General features: G+C 43.3%; 1 protein-coding gene across 1 annotated transcript in view; it reads left to right on the top strand.

Annotated features, from left to right (window-relative positions):
* Positions 1 to 18,928, top strand: part of LOC119437733 (collagen alpha-1(XVIII) chain) — a 288,239-nt gene that overhangs the window by 179,564 nt on the left and 89,747 nt on the right. The window contains exons 12-16 of the mRNA XM_037704702.2: positions 373 to 471; positions 5,544 to 5,663; positions 6,541 to 6,603; positions 10,601 to 10,711; positions 13,449 to 13,535. Of these exons, the coding sequence (XP_037560630.1) occupies positions 373 to 471; positions 5,544 to 5,663; positions 6,541 to 6,603; positions 10,601 to 10,711; positions 13,449 to 13,535 (480 nt within the window). The remainder of the gene's footprint in view (positions 1 to 372; positions 472 to 5,543; positions 5,664 to 6,540; positions 6,604 to 10,600; positions 10,712 to 13,448; positions 13,536 to 18,928) is intronic.

The following is an 18,928-nucleotide window of genomic DNA, read 5'->3' as shown; positions in this document are numbered from 1 at the left end:
CTAAACAAAAAAAGGAAAGGAAAGTATGGGAATACAATGTCAATTTAGATAGGAAGAAAGAAATCATAATGCATCTATTGTATCGACCCTCGCTGCTGGAAAGTAAGTTGCGCTAACCTTTGAAAATAACGGCTGAATCTCGTCCAGAGTAGTTTACTAAACCACGTTTGTCTTCGTCCAGTCCTCGTGTTCAACACAATGGCATTCGAAAGCATTGTAGCGGAGGTTTGAGCGTGGCTACGGAAGGGGGTACGATAAACATTGACGCGCAACATTTACTACTCACTTTTGCTGATGGCTACACTTTTTTCCAGCTCTGTATGCTCAAGTGGTTTGTTCACGTCTGTCAATATCTTCCTCTTCAAATCGCAGGGCTCAACTGGTCCACGCGGGGAACAGGGCCTGGCGGGCTTACCTGGTCTGCCCGGACCGAGAGGACCCATGGGACCAGAAGGACCGCAGGGACCGAAGGTGAGACTGCAACCGAGACCGTAACAAATACGAAATAAAAAAATAATTAAAAATGGTTCTTTTAGGCAAAGGTGAGTGAGTGTCGTTTGCAACACTACGCGACGACAGCACAAAGAGATGGCCAACATGTCGTTCCTATTATGTCAATAGAAAAAGGACATTTAACAATTTGGTAGAACAGTTTTTCTTTAATAAATAATGAGGCACCGCAGGGAAATACGCCACCGAAGGGCCGGCTATCCCAATCACTGAAAATAAGTTAGAGTATAGCATGATAAGGCACCACAAACAGAAAGGCGCATGACGGTGTGAATTCAGGTACAATGGAAGAAGTGAGAGGCTGCCTAATAAGTTATGTGCGATAAAAAAGTTCCATTAGTACTGAAAGGACAAGATTGCAAGTGTGACTAGTAACGATGCATGGAACCGAAATGATCGCAATGACCCAGTCTACTGTTCAGAAAGCATTAATCATAGCAATATACTCTTCTCATAAATTGAAGCAATTTCATGAAGCAGAAAAGATAAATATCCCTACAATTACAAAATATAAGTTTGTTTCATGTGTAAAGTTCAACGAGTGGATGGTGAAAGGGCCTACGAAGCGACACATAAACTTAAGGAAAACAGAAGAGAAGGAGCGGAAAAAGTTTGCGCCTGACTAGCTACCTAACATTTGGCCAAGATGGGACCATCAGATAACCAGGATAAAATAGTAAACTCACGCACGCATGTGAAGGAACTTTTCTTTCAATTAAATGTATTTAAGGACAGATTGGTGCCTGCATGTTTCGCTGGCTACTCCTCTTTTCTTACATGATAGTTGTCGGAAAGTTGTCAAAGATCACAAAACTGGACTAACAAACACATGGATGAACGTTCACGCACTAAGCCTTAGTACTGCAATATAAATAAATGTTTGCCCACAGAAGAGTTCACATAGCATAAATACTCACAAAACCGAAGCGTTCACACGCAACACGTGAGTTCACACAGCATAAATGTTCACAAAACTATGATGTTCACACAGAAGATGTTAGGCACTAGCGAATTAGGTCCCTCTTGAATGCCACACTCTAAATACAACAGTCTTGTACGCAGACACAAATGCTACATGAACACGAAGACACAATAAACATGTAATAAAGAGTGCCTGTTAATAATAACATTGCGAGCAATAACTTATATCTGACAGTATTTTTGTCCTATTTTTGATTCCTCCAAAAATGGCACTAAGGCACGCGCAACGATGTTTTGGAATATTTCTGTTGGCCATGGACCCAAAATTTTTCCTATAGATTGTGGCCGTCTATCCAAGCCATGTAGTTTTTCTGAAAGCTTCTGACGGGGAGCAACATGTTTTGTTACAGTGCAGAAGGAGGTATTCTATGTCTTATTCAGCCTCTTCACATGAGCACGTAGCACTGTTAGTTTTTCTTATCCTATACAGGAAGCTTAGCGCAGTGCCTAGCCGAAGCCTGTGAACTGTTGTTTCAACAGATCGGCTAATTTTAAACGAAATATTGAATTCAATTCCGGGATCAATATTATATAATTGAGAGTTCTCCGCATCATTTGAGAACCAAGTTTCCAGCAATCATTTAAGAACCAAGACTCAGCGATTATTACCAAAGCACTGGCAGATGCACGGGGAACGCCAAGACATATGCGAAAGATTCTGGCCATTATTCTGTAAACTGTTTCTTCTAGATTACGGGATATTCTATGTAGCACAGGACCAGAGTGCTATTCTTTGTCTAATGATCGCCGAGTGAATGCGCTATAAAGAGCCGGTTGAACTACCGCATCTCACTCAAACAAATCGACAAAGAATGTTGATTAGGAACTTCACTTTCTTCTCTAATGCTTCTATTTGCGAAGCCCGTGATAGCCGTCTGTCTATAATAATACCCAAGAACTTATGTTGTCACACAAGTTGCAAACGCTGAGCTGTAATCTCTTGAGGCATTTCCTTCTAAAAGGAAGTACAGCAGTTTTCTCATCTGAAATACTGATATCTATACTGTTCAAAAATCATGAATTATTGTTAGGCCAGCCTAAAGCTTTTACTTAATGGCTTGAGTACTCGAGTCAGATGCCCATATGGGCAAGTCGTCTGCATATAGTGAATAACTTAAGGTAGCAGGCAAGATATGGGGTAATTCAGCCGTGACACAGTTCAATAGAAATGGACTGAGTACAGTACCTTGTGGAACGCCTTGATTCACTTTATGCTCTGTGCTTTTGCCATCAGCAGTTTCAATATAGATTTTCCTGTCTCTTAAGAATTCCCCAATCCATCTCAGTGTTCGGCCAACTATGCCCATCTAAATTAACCCATGCAGTACGTGAGTGTGGCTGGCTGTTTCGAATGCACGCTTCATGTCTAAAATCCCTGCAATGGTGATTCCTCTCCTCTCATGATCTACGTATGTATCATGATCTAAAATAGCATCCAAAGTACACCGGCGCCTGAGGAAGCCGGCCATATTTTCGGGCAGCGCGTTGGTGCATTCTGTCCTCTACTGAAGCCTAGCATCAATCTTTTCCCTAAGTTTACAAAGGTAACTTGCCAGGCTGACAAGGCGGCGAGAATCTAACGATGAAGGAGTTTTACCCGGTTTTAGTATCGGAACCACTCGTGCAGTTTTCCAGGAAAGAGGAAGATATTGCGATGTCCATGTATCATTCAGTAATATTAACAAAGTATTTGTGACCACAGGACCCCGGTTTTTCAGGCCATCATATGTGACCCCGTCCGGTCCAGCTGATGTCCTCGGGCGGCACGATACAAGTGCGTTCTTTAATTCTTCTAGAGCAAACGGCTGGTCTACGTAATAATGATCGCTACTGGTAGAAAAATTGATCGATGCTTTGACTTCTTCAACAGAGTTACTGTATTCAAGTGTGTTTACTGCTGCACTTGGGCGTGTAATAAGCTGACAAAACTGGATTTCAACGGTGGTTTCCGGTACTTTCTGGGCTAAAGCTAGAGCTTTGAACGGTTGTTGGTGCGTTACTGATCGACTTAATGAACACAGAACATTCCATAATTTTGATTCAGGTGTAAAGGGAGTATGTGAAGTGCAGAATTCCTGCCAGCGCTTTGTACCTAGTCACTCCAGCTGTCGACCCATACGATCACACATCTTTTGGAATTCTCGGTAATCTTCAAGAAGGCCTCTGCGTCGGTATTTTCTCTCAGCTCTGCGACGTATAGCTCTGAGCCTCTCGTATTTTGAGTGTACCCCAGCGTAACCATCAGGAATCTTAGCAGATTTTGGGCAAAGATTTAATTTGTCTTGTATAAGCGATAATAGATTGTCTATATCACTGACAGCATCAGCTTGACTTGTAATGTGATATCGAAATGCATGCCAATTTGTTATCTTTGCAGAGCGCCTATAAGTCGAAAATCGTAGTCTAGGATGCTGTATTAGGATATGAAAATGATCACTACCTCTTGTTTCAATGTCTGTTCTCCATGTTGCTCCACATGAAATATCTCTTGAGCAAAACGTGAGGTCCAGGCAGCTGGAGTAATTAAAACCCCCTAGGAATGTCACTGAGCCTTCATTAAACTAACAGAGACCACTCTTCTGAATTGCCTTTTCTAACTAATCTCCATGATTGTCACAGTAGGCGCTTCGCCACATGACTTGATGCACGTTGAAATCTCCGCAAGATATTACATCTTTTGTGTATTTACGAAAGAGGCCCGTCAGTGTGAAAAGTTAAATGTTTGTAGAAGACTAGATAAGCACTGACTATAGTAATATTTACTGGGCCAAACCGAACTTTACATGCTATGTATTCTGGGACGTCTGACGCTGGAGCACTTAACAATACTGACGGCAGGTCTTTTAAAACACAGATCATCGCTCTTCTTAGTCCTGAAGATCGAGAGGACGTCAAACAACGTAGTTAGCCAGCCGAAAAGCGTTGCCTACACCGGCCTCTGCAATACATAACACTGGAAAGGAGAACTGAGCCAATAGTTTTCTAAAATCCGCACACTTAAAGCAAATACTATTCGCATTCCACTGGAATATGGCAACATTATATTAACAATTATTCGTGCTCCGCCTGCGCAGCGGCTGACGTAGCGTTTTGCAATATCACTTGTTCCATAGACAATACGACCTTGACCTCTGGGAGGTTATTAGCCTGTGGAATCTCGGCAAGGAATGTCCACTAGTGAATTAAAATGTAGATAAGGCTCGCCTGTTGCCTCCAAAAATGGATTAGCGCTGGTGGCTGCGTCAGTAGGCAGGTTCCCAGGATTGTCTTTTCCATGAACGGCTTATCGTATAACCAGCTGAGACACAGCTGAGCGAAACCGCTTTCCCATCTAAAGAAGGCAGAGTCACAGCAGGAACGTTTTAAGACGACAGCTTACTTTGCCACTTCCGCGACCTTTTCTTGACTGTTTTTTGTCTCTATGTAATTCTAGGTCTCCATATAGATGGCGACACAATGATTAATGCCGAAACATTCTTCACCTCTCCCAGCCACATTGGGCCGATGACTCTCTGGCCTCGTCAGTACAAAAGAAAATGTGTGCGGTGGTCGGATTACACCTAGGACCATCCAGTTCAGAGGTCGGACGCTCTACCCATACGTCACGTCCCCTTGTAATCCGCAAGGGTACCAGGTGACACTTCCATTTCGACTAGAAGCGAAGAGGCTGGTGACGTCATGGTGGATCACCAAAGCGAAACCTGACTTCATGAAGGGGCCGAAAGCGGGCTTGCTGTAGTTTCGGGCATGTTCAAAGCTTGGGCATAACGTTCATGCTTTGGATGACAGTGTGACAAAATGGACATGAGCATCCATTTCGGGTTGGTGGTTGGAGCAGAGCAAAACTGCACCAAAGCCACATCTCATCCTTTTTACTTTTCGAGTTGGTATTATTGTGTGTACTAGTAAATTAGCGCATAGAACGAGTGGTTTCTGACATTTGTTACTAAATGAAAATTCAGCTAACTCGGTGGGTTTAAAAAATGTGATTTATTCTATGTTATTTTGGTATGTGCACGCTCGATATGCGATTTGACATTTTTCGATTGCAGGGTGAGCCTGGAGTGGGCCTGCCAGGACCTCCGGGTCCACCAGGTAGTGTGTATGCCGTGCCACGGGACAGTGACCTCGAGTTTGGCAGCAGCAGCCTCTCGTACCTTCCTGGACCAAAGGTGAGCGCATCGTTGCTTGTACAAGCGTTAACACAGTCCCTGCTCAATGCTGCACTTTTCTGAAAGCGGTGACAGAGTCACATCGCACTTCAGTGAAATCCCGGAGCATAAGGTCGCGCATTTTGTCGTCGCAAGGTGAACAGTCTGTTGAAATTGCACATATCGTCTTGGCTATTTAATACAGGCAGCATGAAAAATGAATGCATTTAAGCTAAGTTGTCTTCACTTCACGTGCCTTATACCTTTTTCTCTCGTCGTGCTGCTGCGACTCAAATTCCAGGTCACGAAGAACCATTCGGTTGCGTGCCTTTGGAAAGATGATGGATAGAGGAATATGTCATAAAAAGGCAAATGTGATTACACATCAAGAACATGAAATTATCGCTAACTGTCTGCATACGTAGCCAAACAGCCATCAATGTGACCTAATTTTACTATGAAAGGCAATGGTAGCTTTCGTGCGGATCTATGCGGCATGGGATTCGTGTAATAACATTACGATTTCCTGTAAAAATGAGTGCGCAAATTAGGCGAGAATACGAAATATGGCGTCTCGTTTATTGCATTATCGCAACCAAGGCTTTTGGATTCGTCAGCAGAAAGTATTGCATGCACAAGATAATAGCTGGTTGTGCATAATATACCCCGCTATTGGGAATTCGCAGACACTAAGAGCCACGGCCACAAGCAAAATTCGCACTCGTTGCTAACACTGGTGTATGAACGCATGCACGACTATGTATAGGCTATCAGGTTTTCCCCGGTATTTACTTTCAGTTTAAGTTGATACTGTTCGTTCGGACCTGAATAAAAAAGCTCCGTAAGAAGCTAGCATGTTCTAATGAATTCTGCAATAAAATATGCGCGTTCCTTACAGGGCGATAAAGGAGACAGGGGATTTACTGGACCGCAGGGACCGCAGGGAAGAATGGGCCCCAAGGTGATCAATTTGCACGCACTGTTTCTGCCTCTCTTGTAGCGCTTATTCGAATTGAATGATTTCGACCTCTATTGTGGTTTCGGATCACTTCGCGGTAATTGTTGCTAATCTGCATATCATCGTGACCAAAGCATCTTGATTTGGCTGCCAGAAATCGGGGTTCTCGAGACAACTTGCATCCGCAATAGCTTGCAATATGTAAGAAGGAATACATTCTTCCTAGCCTGCGCGATAAAATCCTTCACCTTTGTGTTATTTACAGAGAACACTTCCTTTCATTTTTATTTTCTTTTTTCTAAGTCCATTGTGCCAGATCCGCGTCGTGTGCGCATAGAGCGGCAGACGAGGACATATATCCTGTACCTGTGGCTGGGCAGCCCACTATACGCCCAGGAAAGACCACAGCTGCGCTCGAGACTTAGAGCGCTGGGCAATCATCCGTTGTCACTTGCGACGGTACTTGAACGTTGACCAGTCAGGGGCCTTGAAAGAACAGCTGTCATGTGCAAGGCTTCACTATTAGCATAGACGGTTGCTAAAAAATATAAGGGACAATTTCGTGCACAGCGACTCGCGCTGATTATTCTTGCTACAACTTTTTTCCATCTTGTACGTGTTGCTGTTTACGCGTGCTCAAGTGACATTATTATTATTATTATTATTATTATTATTATTATTATTATTATTATTACTATTATTATTATTATTATTATTATTATTATTATTATTATTATTATTATTATTATTATTTGTAGTAGTAGTAGTAGTATCGTTATACTTTTCTGTGTGTCTCTGTGCGCCAGTATCTAGACCTCCCGTTTTTCCTCGGCATATAAAATAAAGATTTATTCATGTATTTTAATAAAACATACTTTTCTTCAAATTATTTAAACAAACATATATTTATAAGTGAAATGAACTAGCCCGAGGCGTACTGCTTCCAACCTCCAGTTGAACCTCTGCCTAATTATCTACAAACCCTCCTGTTTGATCCATTGTTCACGTGTATATATTTGGAAGAGCTATTCCTGACTCATGCATCTGAAAAAAAAAACGGAGAACTACAAATTTTGCCATGTCACGGATGACCCTAACAGCAGTGCACCGTGGCGTTCAAGCGAACACCTATCTTGAGCATTGCCTGTGAATAGATTCGTTCAGGTGTATGAATGCGTCTAGTAGGTCATGTCGAGGCATACGTTGCAGTGGAGCTGCTTAGCGCAGTCAGTGATTCTGGGCTGCCGAGTCGGTCTAAATTTCATTGATGCTCTGGACATACATCATTTAAATAAAAATGCGTGTGCTCAAAACACATGCATGTAGGAATGCTTGTTTGCGCTTTTCTGCTACAAGAAATACTAATTAAAAGTTTGTCAAAATATCCATAGGAAAGTAGCCTTAGTAGTGTGGTTGTGTCTATTCGCATAGACATATACGGAGCGAATATTGGTTGTAGCTTGATAAATGTAGCACTTGTGTTTCTCTGGTAGTATTTGTGCATTTGCGGACTAAATATCTCGTGCCCGAATCAAAATTCGCGTAACATATATACTATACGTTGTGCATTACAGGGATATAGATCGAACTGCTGCCACTGTGGTAACCTGCCGTGGAAATGCAGACGCTGTAACCACTGAGCTATCGTGCAACATTTGCGCTTTGTAATTTGCGCGAGATTTGTGTGCCACGTAGAATTTCAAAGCGTTAGCGCCTCTGCATAATTTTTGAAGTCCACAGGAAACAATGCTATAATTGACTAAGATTAGATTGCGCAGATCGCAAAAAAAACATTAAGTTGTTGCAATGACGACGGTATCCGCTGAGACATCCCCTCTGCTATCGCTGTGAATAAGTTGAGAGGTAGTTTATGGGCTGAATTCTTATTTATTTTCTTCTTCGGTCACTTTGCAGCATAACTTGCGCCTTCAAATAAGTTATATGCAGATTTCTGTAAGATATCGTTTTGTCCTAATGTTGTAACTTCGTTAAGCTTCGAAGCATTCTAAATATCCACTTTGTTCAGCTATACAAATGACGCAGTGTTATTGCCGTGTTCGAGAGAAAATTAGGGTCTTTGACTGGACGACATGATAAAAACAATGTGTACTTGTGGTTAACACGCGAATAAGGGGCAGCGGCAGCAAGCAAATTATTATAAAATTAAAGACTTACAATGTGTCGCGCAGTAATATTCGCTGAAAAGAGACGCAGTGGCGAGCTAACAACCTGTTTTGTAGAAGCACGCTTTTTTCTGCATTGCTGTTTCTCTTATTGTGGCCTTAAAAGATGGCTAATGCCCACAAAAGGGATTGACCGCACTGGAGGTGACAAAAAATGATGACAGAGGATGTGAAAAATGAAAAAGGGGACATTGCGTAAAAAACATGCACGCACACGCACACACATATACACACACACGTTACGATACACCACACTCGGCAACCCTAGTAGCGTAGCCTATCCGGACTCCTAAATGACCTGATGCAGATCTGTTATAAAGCATATGTCTAGTACTCAACTGGCACGCGCCAAATGACAGCGAGCTTGATGTCAATAAAGGTTAGGCCTATTTACTATTTGGAAGTACGCGGGACAAATAAGCTGCGATGAGAGCAGAAGCGGCGGAAAGACAGGAAACCAGTCACTACTTCTAGCCGGCTTCGCTTAATCTTGTTCACCTTGGTGCTTGTGTCTTTCTGGCTCCTGCAACATTGAACGCTGCCACAGATGCCTACTGCAAATATGCAAATGTACTCTGCGCGCTTGTCTAGAATCTTTTTCGGTCATGTGCAAGACCTATCCAATCATTTGCAATACTGTTTGGGGAATTAGGCATGTACTGCTCTGCTGTGCTTTAATATCCGTTAACTCCTCTCCATTTTTTGTGTATCTCGGCGTCTTCACCGGGCATCAGATATACAAGCGCTCCTTGCCCGCCGAATTAGCCATCCTTTGTCTCGCACGGGAAAAATGCAATGGCACTTTCCAATATAATCGGTGGGCATGGCTCGACAGCTGCTCTCACTAATAGTTTAAGCGAAGTTGATTTCTCCGCATGCCTTTACGTTCCTGGTATTGAGAAAAAGGCGCGACTTCCAATGCCAGCTCTGTACCAGCTGACCCTTTCCCACATATCTGAAGAATATTCTGGCCAAGTAAAAGTGTACACGGACGCCTTACTACATGGCCACAAAAGTGCATCTACTGCGCTCTTCTACCCTGTAACATGAGCAAGAAGTGTCGTCCATATTCCATACTCAACCTTGATCACTACTGGCGAGTTAGAGGCCATTTAATTAGTTGTGGGCGTGGTTTAACTTGCGACTTTAGAGTTTTGCTACAGAGGCTTCGTGCAGGGTGTGTCATGGTGGCTGAACGGTTGCACCCACAGCGGCAGGCAATCAGTGCATCCCGTGCTAAATGAGGGGCAACGGAATCGCTGAGTCATTTAATATTGGACTGTCCCTTCTTCAGTTCACAGCGGTCTGAGCTTTACAGAAACTGCCGATCACTTGTATTGTTAAAGGCTATACAGTGGACGTTATAATTTCCATTGGCCATGCGTCCAAAAGCGACCAAGCACACAGGCCCGTTTATCATCTTTGAAGTCGAAAAATCCAGACTACTAATTATAGCCAACCATTCCGTTCCAATTTTTGAGCTAATTCGTGGACTGTTTGCCGGACGTTAAGTGTCTCCCGATGAGTGTGTGACGCACATGTATGTTTTTTTTTCTTGTGTTGTTCTTCACCCCCCGCCGTCCGCCATTTCTTATTATTTCCTCTCCCTCTTAATATATCTCCTGTTATTTATTCACTAATCTTTTTTCTATGTGGCTTTTCTTTTCTGGAACCGGCCGTCGTTGTGCCCTTCCTGGTGGTAGTTTTCAGCTAGCTATCTTCCTCTTCTCTGTGATTGTTTTTGTGCGCGCAAACCAAATAAAATAAACGCTTGTTTGTGTGGTTGTTTGGGAACACGACTCAAACTTGGTTTTCAGGGTGAGCCTGGGCTGGACGGCATCCCCGGTGCGCCTGGATCTAAAGGAGATCGCGGTGAACCGGGCCTCATCAATTACCAGGAATTTGAAGGGAAAACTGTCATTTTAGAGGTGAGTATCTAACACTCTTCTTTTATCACTGAAATTTTAGTGTGCGTTTTACCACAGTGTTATCAGCGCCAGGGAGTTTCTTATATAGGTTGTCAAACATTACAAATGTGTACACCGGGAGCTTGACTTAATTAGCACTCGAAACGACGTCAACGGAAACATTTTCACGTTGCGCATGCATTCGGAAAACATTTCTTCCGCAAGGCCTGTTTGTAATAAAGCCCCTTAATATAGAAAGTAGCGAAACTCTCCTCCACTCTCGCGCTTTCCTCCTCGACACCCTCTCCCGGCCGGCTGCGAGCTCTGCGCACGGCACGCTCAGAAGGCCACCGTGCGGGTTCCGGCGATGGCTGGCGCCCGCGAGCACGTCTAAGTGCTCGCGGGCGCCAGTATATTATATATATATATATATATATATATATATATATATATACTATACAGGCGCTAGTATATTATATATATAATATACGTTCTACTATGAAACAAAAACGTGAGATAGTGGTGGGACATGCTTGACCCTACCATGAGCCCCCTTAATCATCTTCTCGTTTGCGCAATGAAAGCGTTAAGTGTGAACGCTTGCAGCACGAACAATAACTGCGCACTTTTGTAGCCCACACCGGCTATTAATAGTATTATTAGTGCACAGTTTTAATGGTAAAATATTTACGTTATATATTTCTACATTCCTCAATATTTTTCAGCCCGCTGACGCTATGCTAAATGCAGATTTTATCTAGTGATGGATTTTCGCAGAAATGCTGGTGTTTATGAAGCCGCTCTGGAGTGGTTTTAGAGGCGGTATAGTTTCTTAGAGCCTCAGGGTGATTTCAATGCAGCTGCTTTATTACTTGTTGAATAAAAAATCACAACTGCTTGAAAGACAATAACATTTTTTCATGATCTCGAGGCAGAAACAATCTTATTCACCACTCGGAGAGGTGGCCTGGCAAAAGGTTTGACTTGAAATCTCTGGTTGATTATTGACTGCAACGGATAACTAGATTAGGTCATGGAAATATTACGTTCTCTGGATGAAATATCTAGGCTTGTCCCTCGATGGCACTTTAGGAGGCCATCAGATACCTGTGTCGAATCAATATTTGGCGCTGTAAAGCCTGGCCATAAAGGACGTAGTCATTTTGTGTTTGATAGCTGGAAGGAAATAAGTCGTACCATTTTCTAAATTACCGAGTTCATGAGCCTGGGAATATTTTTCAAAATATATTTCAGTGTATATATAACTCAGATCACCTGTGAACGAAACCAATAGTCGGCGAAACGAAGGCAAGCATAAAGGAGTGTTTCTACTTTTTTTAAGTTGGGGCGTTAAATACTTTGAAATTGATTGTGTAATCAGGAATGAAAAAAATAATTGATTAGAAAGTTTGATCACAGTCCACGTGACACCCGCCGTAATACAGGACGTACCACGTCTGCCGCTATGGAGGAGGGTGGCGCTGGTCAACACTCTCGAGATTAGTTTACACTAGACATAAATACCCACAAAAGTTGAAGATTGGACAGCCGTCGCCGTAGCTCAGTTGATAGTGCACCGGACGCGAAATTCGGAGGTCGTGGGTCGGATCCCACCGGCGGCGCATGGTTGTTTTTTCTTCTACTTTCTAATCAATCATTTCGTTCATGAATGATTACACAATCAATTTCGAAGTATTTAACACAACTCAAAAAAAGAAGAAACACTCCCCTGTGCTTGTCTTGGTTTCGCCGACTGATGGTTTCCTTCGTGTGTATGTCATAACTAGAGCCTCAGTTCGCTCCCCTTGTTTGCAGATCACCTGTAGCGAGTCAAGGCTCACGTGAAAAAGGCATTTCTCAACTCCCTCTTCACATGACGCTATGTATGAGAAAAGCGCTAGTGTTGTGGTAGTGCTAGCTTGACTCGCAACAGAAGGAGGTGGCCAGCTAATGGCGCCGACGAAAAAATAAAACACAAGAAAAGCGTCCTTACCGGGCGACGGCCCGAATGGCCAATCATCGCTCAGCAAAGCGCCGATCCGAGAGGCAGGATAGGAGGGCATGCGAGGTTCTTTGGCGCGGCGGCACAGTTCCCAGAAAGTCGGTACTTTCAAATTATCAAGGGACTTTAGTATGTAATAGGCAGGTTTTTTTCTTCCTTTTTCCTGTTTTTTTTTTACTAATTCGTGCTACGCGAATAGCTTTCTTAAGTCGTCGCCATTTTAGGATGACTACATCTCTTTCTTTTATTTTTATTTGAATAAAAGAATTCATGAGCTTCTCTTGTACTGAGCATTGGCTAGACTAGCGAAACAGAAGAACAATGTAAGACCGCATTACAGTAAATGTAAAGAACGATCGACAACCGTAATATTTAATTGAAATTTGTATGCACAAAAGAAAGTGTAATACTTGAAAGTGTAAGATTTTTCTTGTATTCATGGGTAGTCCGTTCCCTATTTTTCTTTTTAATCAGAATGACTGCACGTAGTTTATGTTTTATAGCCCCTTGAATAGAGAAGCGTTACACAGGAATACAAGGACAAGCTTATAGAGGACATCTTCACATTGTCGTGTCTGTTTTCCATTTGTCCCTTCCGCGCGTATACAAGAAATGACATGAACCAACTTGCTCCGCTTATTGCTTCACATATATGTGGCTGAAAACAACAGCAAATGATGATGTTAATGTTAGAAGAGTTGTGTATTAGTGGCACATAGCACTCAAGCCAAACAATGTGACCTTTTCGTCTCGCAGAAGGGCGAGAAAGGCGAACGCGGCCGCCGAGGACGCAGGGGCCCGCCTGGACCTCCGGGAGCCCTCGTCGACGAGCACGGAAGAATGGTGAGTCTGCTTGCGGTGGCCACTGCAGAGCGTTGGCCTCGTCATTGACTGTTCTTACTGGCTATAGTAGTCAGGTGTCCTGCTGAGATATCAATCGGCCAGTCAACTCACTAAGAGCCCTTCATAAGAAATGACAAGTTCACAAACAGTGGTAAAGTCCAGCTGACTGACAGTAGGGGCGCAAAGAGCATGGGCATTGAACCTGCTGACTTTTCGGCGGTCCGCGCATCACACCCGTAGTGCGGAGAAATCAACAGCGATTGGTTGCCATTATGTCAAACTCAACAGTACGTCTGGGTTTTTCTCTAAAGTCGTCGGTGAGTATGGTGCTTTCAGGTGAGCCCGTTACTTCGAATTACATGTACGTGAGATTATGGTGGGTAGGTGCATGTGAGTTACGTCATCTAGTTACTGACCAATTTGATGTCACGGAGTAGACAACGAAGATCACGGCATATCGTGACTGTTTATGCGGTTGAAAATTATAAACGCGGCAGCCACGGCCGTCCTTCTCAGTCCATAACATTTCGTGCACTGAAACATGGGTCTGCGATCTGGAATAGGAATGCCGAGCGCTGCGGGGAAGCAGCTGCCGGCGTCGTGTGAAGCTTCATAAGTCGGGAGCACTCGTCGTATACTTCGGCTCTGGACTGACCATGACCACAACGTCTCGAGCTTCGCCGTGACGGGGTGGGATGTCTTTTAGGGTCACACAGACATCGTGTTGGCATAGACACCTATAGGCTTTTGAAAGATTGCCTGAATGCGCTGTGTCCACGCACTGAAAAAAAAAATTACGTAGAATCTCCCAAGGGAGTTATCCGAATGATGCGTAAGCATTTCGTAGTAACGACGTGGTGTTGAGTGCTCACACTCAACACTTCTGGTAATCATAGCACTGCTCAGCGACTACGGTTGTCTTGGCGCCATTCCGGTAAATGCGACAGCGCGACACGAACTGCTGCGTAAGGCGGAGCAACGTGAACTGATGAGGCAAGCAAACTACCGCAGGTGGCGGTGCCAGGTGCGCTGATGACGTTCCGATCCGAAGCCACGGCTCTTATACAGTTCTGGCTTGATAAAGGAGTGCCTAGTGCGTGCCTGATTGCAAACGTCACGTGGTCACTGCTCGCGCGTTCGTCGTCGTTGTCGTCGTCTTCCACAGCTAGCTCCGATGCCGCTGATCATGCCAGCGTTCCCATACTACTCCTCGCGCTCGTGCCACTGCGTCTTCTTCCACAGCTGGCGAAAACATTGCTGCTGGCTCTCTCTCGAAAGTGATCGTCTTACGCGAAGGACGGACGGACACAGGGACAGTTTTCTCGTTGGGTAACCATAGAAATGCTTACGCATTTAAAAGCCACATGATGGTGTGGCGAATCGAGTGCTACTGCATGTAGACACACACAAAACCTGGCTTGGGCTAAGGCCGTAAAAACCCCAATCCTTCTGATTTATCACAGCCGAAGCAGGATGATAAAGCCACACCATTCATTTTCATTTTAAGGCGAAAGCCTTATATGTCTCATTGTTCAGTCGACCTTCAACGTCCTTGAGCGAAAACCGTGTCGTCGACGCGAAATCTTACACGATGCCGACTCGGTGTAGTACTGTACTTCTCGAGCGACCTAGCATCCTGTCTTACCTATATGCAAACGCTCACGCAACAATTTTGATGGTGCGTGGTTCACGATCGTCATCGTGTTAATTAGGACAGAGTTAATTCAGGCACTCGAACCCACGACCTTTGGTCGGATGCGCACCCTCGACCTTTGGTGGGAGTCGAATCCACGATGTTTTCTGTGAATTACGGCAAAGTTAATCAAGCACAGTCAATTAAGGTAGCGTCAATTAAGGTGCTCGAGCCCGGAATCTTTGGTCGGAAAAAAAACAAGTAATAAGAAGTAACAAGCCATTTGAATGAGAATGTCAAGTAATTTAATGAATGTCTCTTGAGCGCACAGACTTTCGCCTTCACTCTCTCTGGCGTATGCTAAAGCGACTGTCAATTATTCAGTCCAACAATAGGTAATGTGCTTCTAACCGTGCACAGAAATAGGCAAATTTGCGCTAAGCATACACGAGATAAGCAGCTCTCGTAATTGTTTAATTTTCGACTCGACGTTCTCAGGCTTCGTTACGCCGCATACAACTCAAATTTAATGGGGATATAAAGTCCATAAACGCTGGACAAGCTGCACATGACGCCAACCTTCGCGATCATAGTGAAATAAGAAGTGGAACGAATATGCGCGCTTACCTGGAAGTTGACGTCGCACGTAGCTTGACGCACATCTGAGTGGCATTTCTCCGTCACTTGCGAATCGCCATCGTAGCGTTCCACGGTGTGCTCGACATCGTAAGCGTAGTTCGCAGCGCACAACTTTCGGTCCTTCTCAATTGCACCAGCACGGAAATATTAGTCGATCCCGGCCACTTCCCTAGAACCGTAGCGTAGCACTACGGTTGCCATTGCTGCAGCCGTGGAGATCGCGGCGCAGTTTGTGAAACTTGCTGTGATGCGCTGTGAAAATGTTCCGACGCACTATATAGGACACAACAGAAACAAGCGATAAAAACGTACACACCGTGAAGCCCGCACAACGTACGTCGACGCGGCGAACAGCGGATTCTACATAGCGTTCCTCGCAAAGTCCCGGTGTTTGTGTTACTGAAAGTTGCATTGCCGTCACTACAGAGGGCGCTATCTTGACATTTTATTTATTTATTTATTTATTTATTTATTTATTTATTTATTTATTTATTTATTTATTTATTTAACATACTCTCAATGCCTGATGGCGTTACAGAGAGGAGTGGTGAATCATTATATAATGTTAGATACAGCAGTCTGAAAGGATGAATGAACCGGATTGCTGGCGACCGAGGCGGGAATGTGGTTCCATTCGGATGCTGTCTTAGGCAGGAATGAATTGAAGAAAAGGTTTGTACAGCAAGTTGGTACTTGTACCTTGACGTTGTGGTCGATTCGCGATGAAATATAAGGGGGTGATATAAAAAGGTCTTTTTTTATTTCTGGGTTAGTATAGTACATTTTATGAAAGAGTGATAACCGGGCGAGTTTCCTTCTTGATGATAGGTCTGGCAGATGAAGGCTAGTTTTGATGGCAGATACAGTGGCACTGCGCGAATAATTGCATACAATGAAACGTGCAGAGCGGTTCTGAATGGATTCAAGTAAGTATGTTAACTGTGCTGTAGAGAGATCCCCAATTGATGAAGCATACTCTAGTTTAGATCTTACTAGCGTTTTATATAATGTAAGTTTGAGGGAAGAGGGCGCGCGAAGAAAATTGCGACGTAAAAACCTAGTGTTCGATTGGCGGAGTTTGTCACGTATTCAATGTGAGTTTGCCAGGACAGGTTGTTAGTAATGTGAACACCTAAATATTTATAGGATGTGACAGTGGACAGAATAGTGTTGTTAATTTTGTATGAGGATGTAGAAACAGCACTACCACGAGAAAATCTCATCATTTTACATTTTTTTACGTTTAATTTCATTAACGACTGTTTACACCACGAAGAAATGTTGTTAAGGTCAGATTGAAGTAAAATGAATCATCTGGGTTAGTTATTTCACGATAAATAACACAGTCATCAGCATAAAGACGAGTGTTAGACGTCAATTTCTCCGGAAGATTGTTAATGTAAATAAGAAATAAAAGAGGCCCAAGGACTGAGCCTTGGGGCACACCAGAAGTTACAAAACAGGTTGGTGAAACGGAATTGTTAGCAGATACGAATTGAGTTCATTTGTCGAGAAAGCATTCAATCCACTTAAGTAAATAGGGGTCAATGTTAAGTCTGCTTAGTTTCAGAAGAAGGAGACGATGGCATACTGTGTCAAAGGCTTTTTCAAAGTCTAAAAAGACACAATCAATGAAAGAACCTCGGTCTAGAGTTGAGAACAGATCATTAGTAAACATAACTAGTTGCGTCTCACATGAAAAATTTTTTCGAAAACCATGCTGATATTTACTAAAAAAGTTGTTAGATTCAAGGAATAGCACGAGATTAGAGAAAATGATGTGGTCTAGAAGTTTCCCGGAAATGCTGGTTAACGAAATGGGTCTGTAGTTATAGCGCATGAAGGGTTACCTTGTTTTGGAATAGGCACCACCTTCCCCGCCTTCCAGTCGTTTGGCAGCACACCGCATTCAAATTGGACTGCTTAAAAAGTTTAGATAAAATGATAGATGAGTGGGTCACAGTGCATTTCAAAAACTGAGCCGTTATTTCATCAGGGCCGGGTGCAGATACCTTTAGATTCTCCGAGTTTTGTGATTCCAACCCAGTCAATGATTATGGGATCCATCGTGGGAAACAAGAGGTTATTAAATACGGGTGATGAAAAAGACTGATCATCAGAAAACGAACATTTAAATACGTTATGCAGAGCAGCAAAGCACATATCAGATGGTATGAAATTCCCCGTCTCTTCAAATAGTTGGATATCTTGTTCCGGTTTGTCACTAACCACTTCCCAAAATTTACACGGTTTATTTCGAAGCAGTGAAGGAAGAGTGCTTGAAAAGAAATTGCGCTTGGCCGCTTCAAGTTCGCACTTGTAATCAGAGACGGAGTTTTGATAAGCTGCCCAGCGGTCAGCTTTATCACTTGATACTACTTTTCTGTAAATTCTTTTTTTTTCTTGTTTCGTAGACGGCTGAGCAGCGGAGTGAACCAAGGAGAGTGAAACTTGGTATGAATTTTACGCAAAGGCACATATCTCTCGATAAGCGAAAGCATTTTTGTTTTATAAATTGCCCAGTTCTCTTCTACACTATTATACGTGTAGAAGCGCAGGAACCATTCGCAAAAAGATTCCATTTCGACGTCAATAGCGGCGCTATTCGCTCTAGCATAATCTCTTATGATTTTCCTGTGCTGTGGCGCTCGCTCGAAAGTTGCAAAGAAAGTGAAGGATACAATGGTCGCCTAGCCCAGGCAAATATGTAAATGCTGAAAACACATCTGGGATTGAATTAAGGACTAAATCTAGCACGTTTTACCAATTGGGTTAAATTGAAATCGTGACAGAGATTAACAAAATTAGACCTTGCATTAGTATGCGTACAAATAAAGTCATGGTTGCTATCCCACAAACTATCTGGGAAATTAAAATCACCTAAAACTAGAAGGGGAGAATTTGGGTATCGTACTATAATGTTATTTAAAGCGTCATGTAAAGAATCAGAGAACGTGGAACAAGACTGAGGTGCGCGGTAACAGGCACAAATAATTACTTCGTGATGTCCGAAACGAACACAAGCGCACACAATTTCTAGTGGAGATATGACTGGTATAACTTGACAAAAACGACGTGTTGATACTGCAATAAGCACACCACCGCCTGTTCTTGCACTTCG

This window comes from Dermacentor silvarum, chromosome 1 (assembly GCF_013339745.2).
Source record: "Dermacentor silvarum isolate Dsil-2018 chromosome 1, BIME_Dsil_1.4, whole genome shotgun sequence".
NCBI lineage: Eukaryota > Metazoa > Arthropoda > Arachnida > Ixodida > Ixodidae > Dermacentor > Dermacentor silvarum.
The sequence above is the reverse complement of the archived record's forward strand: the minus strand, read 5'-3'. Positions and strand labels throughout refer to the sequence as shown.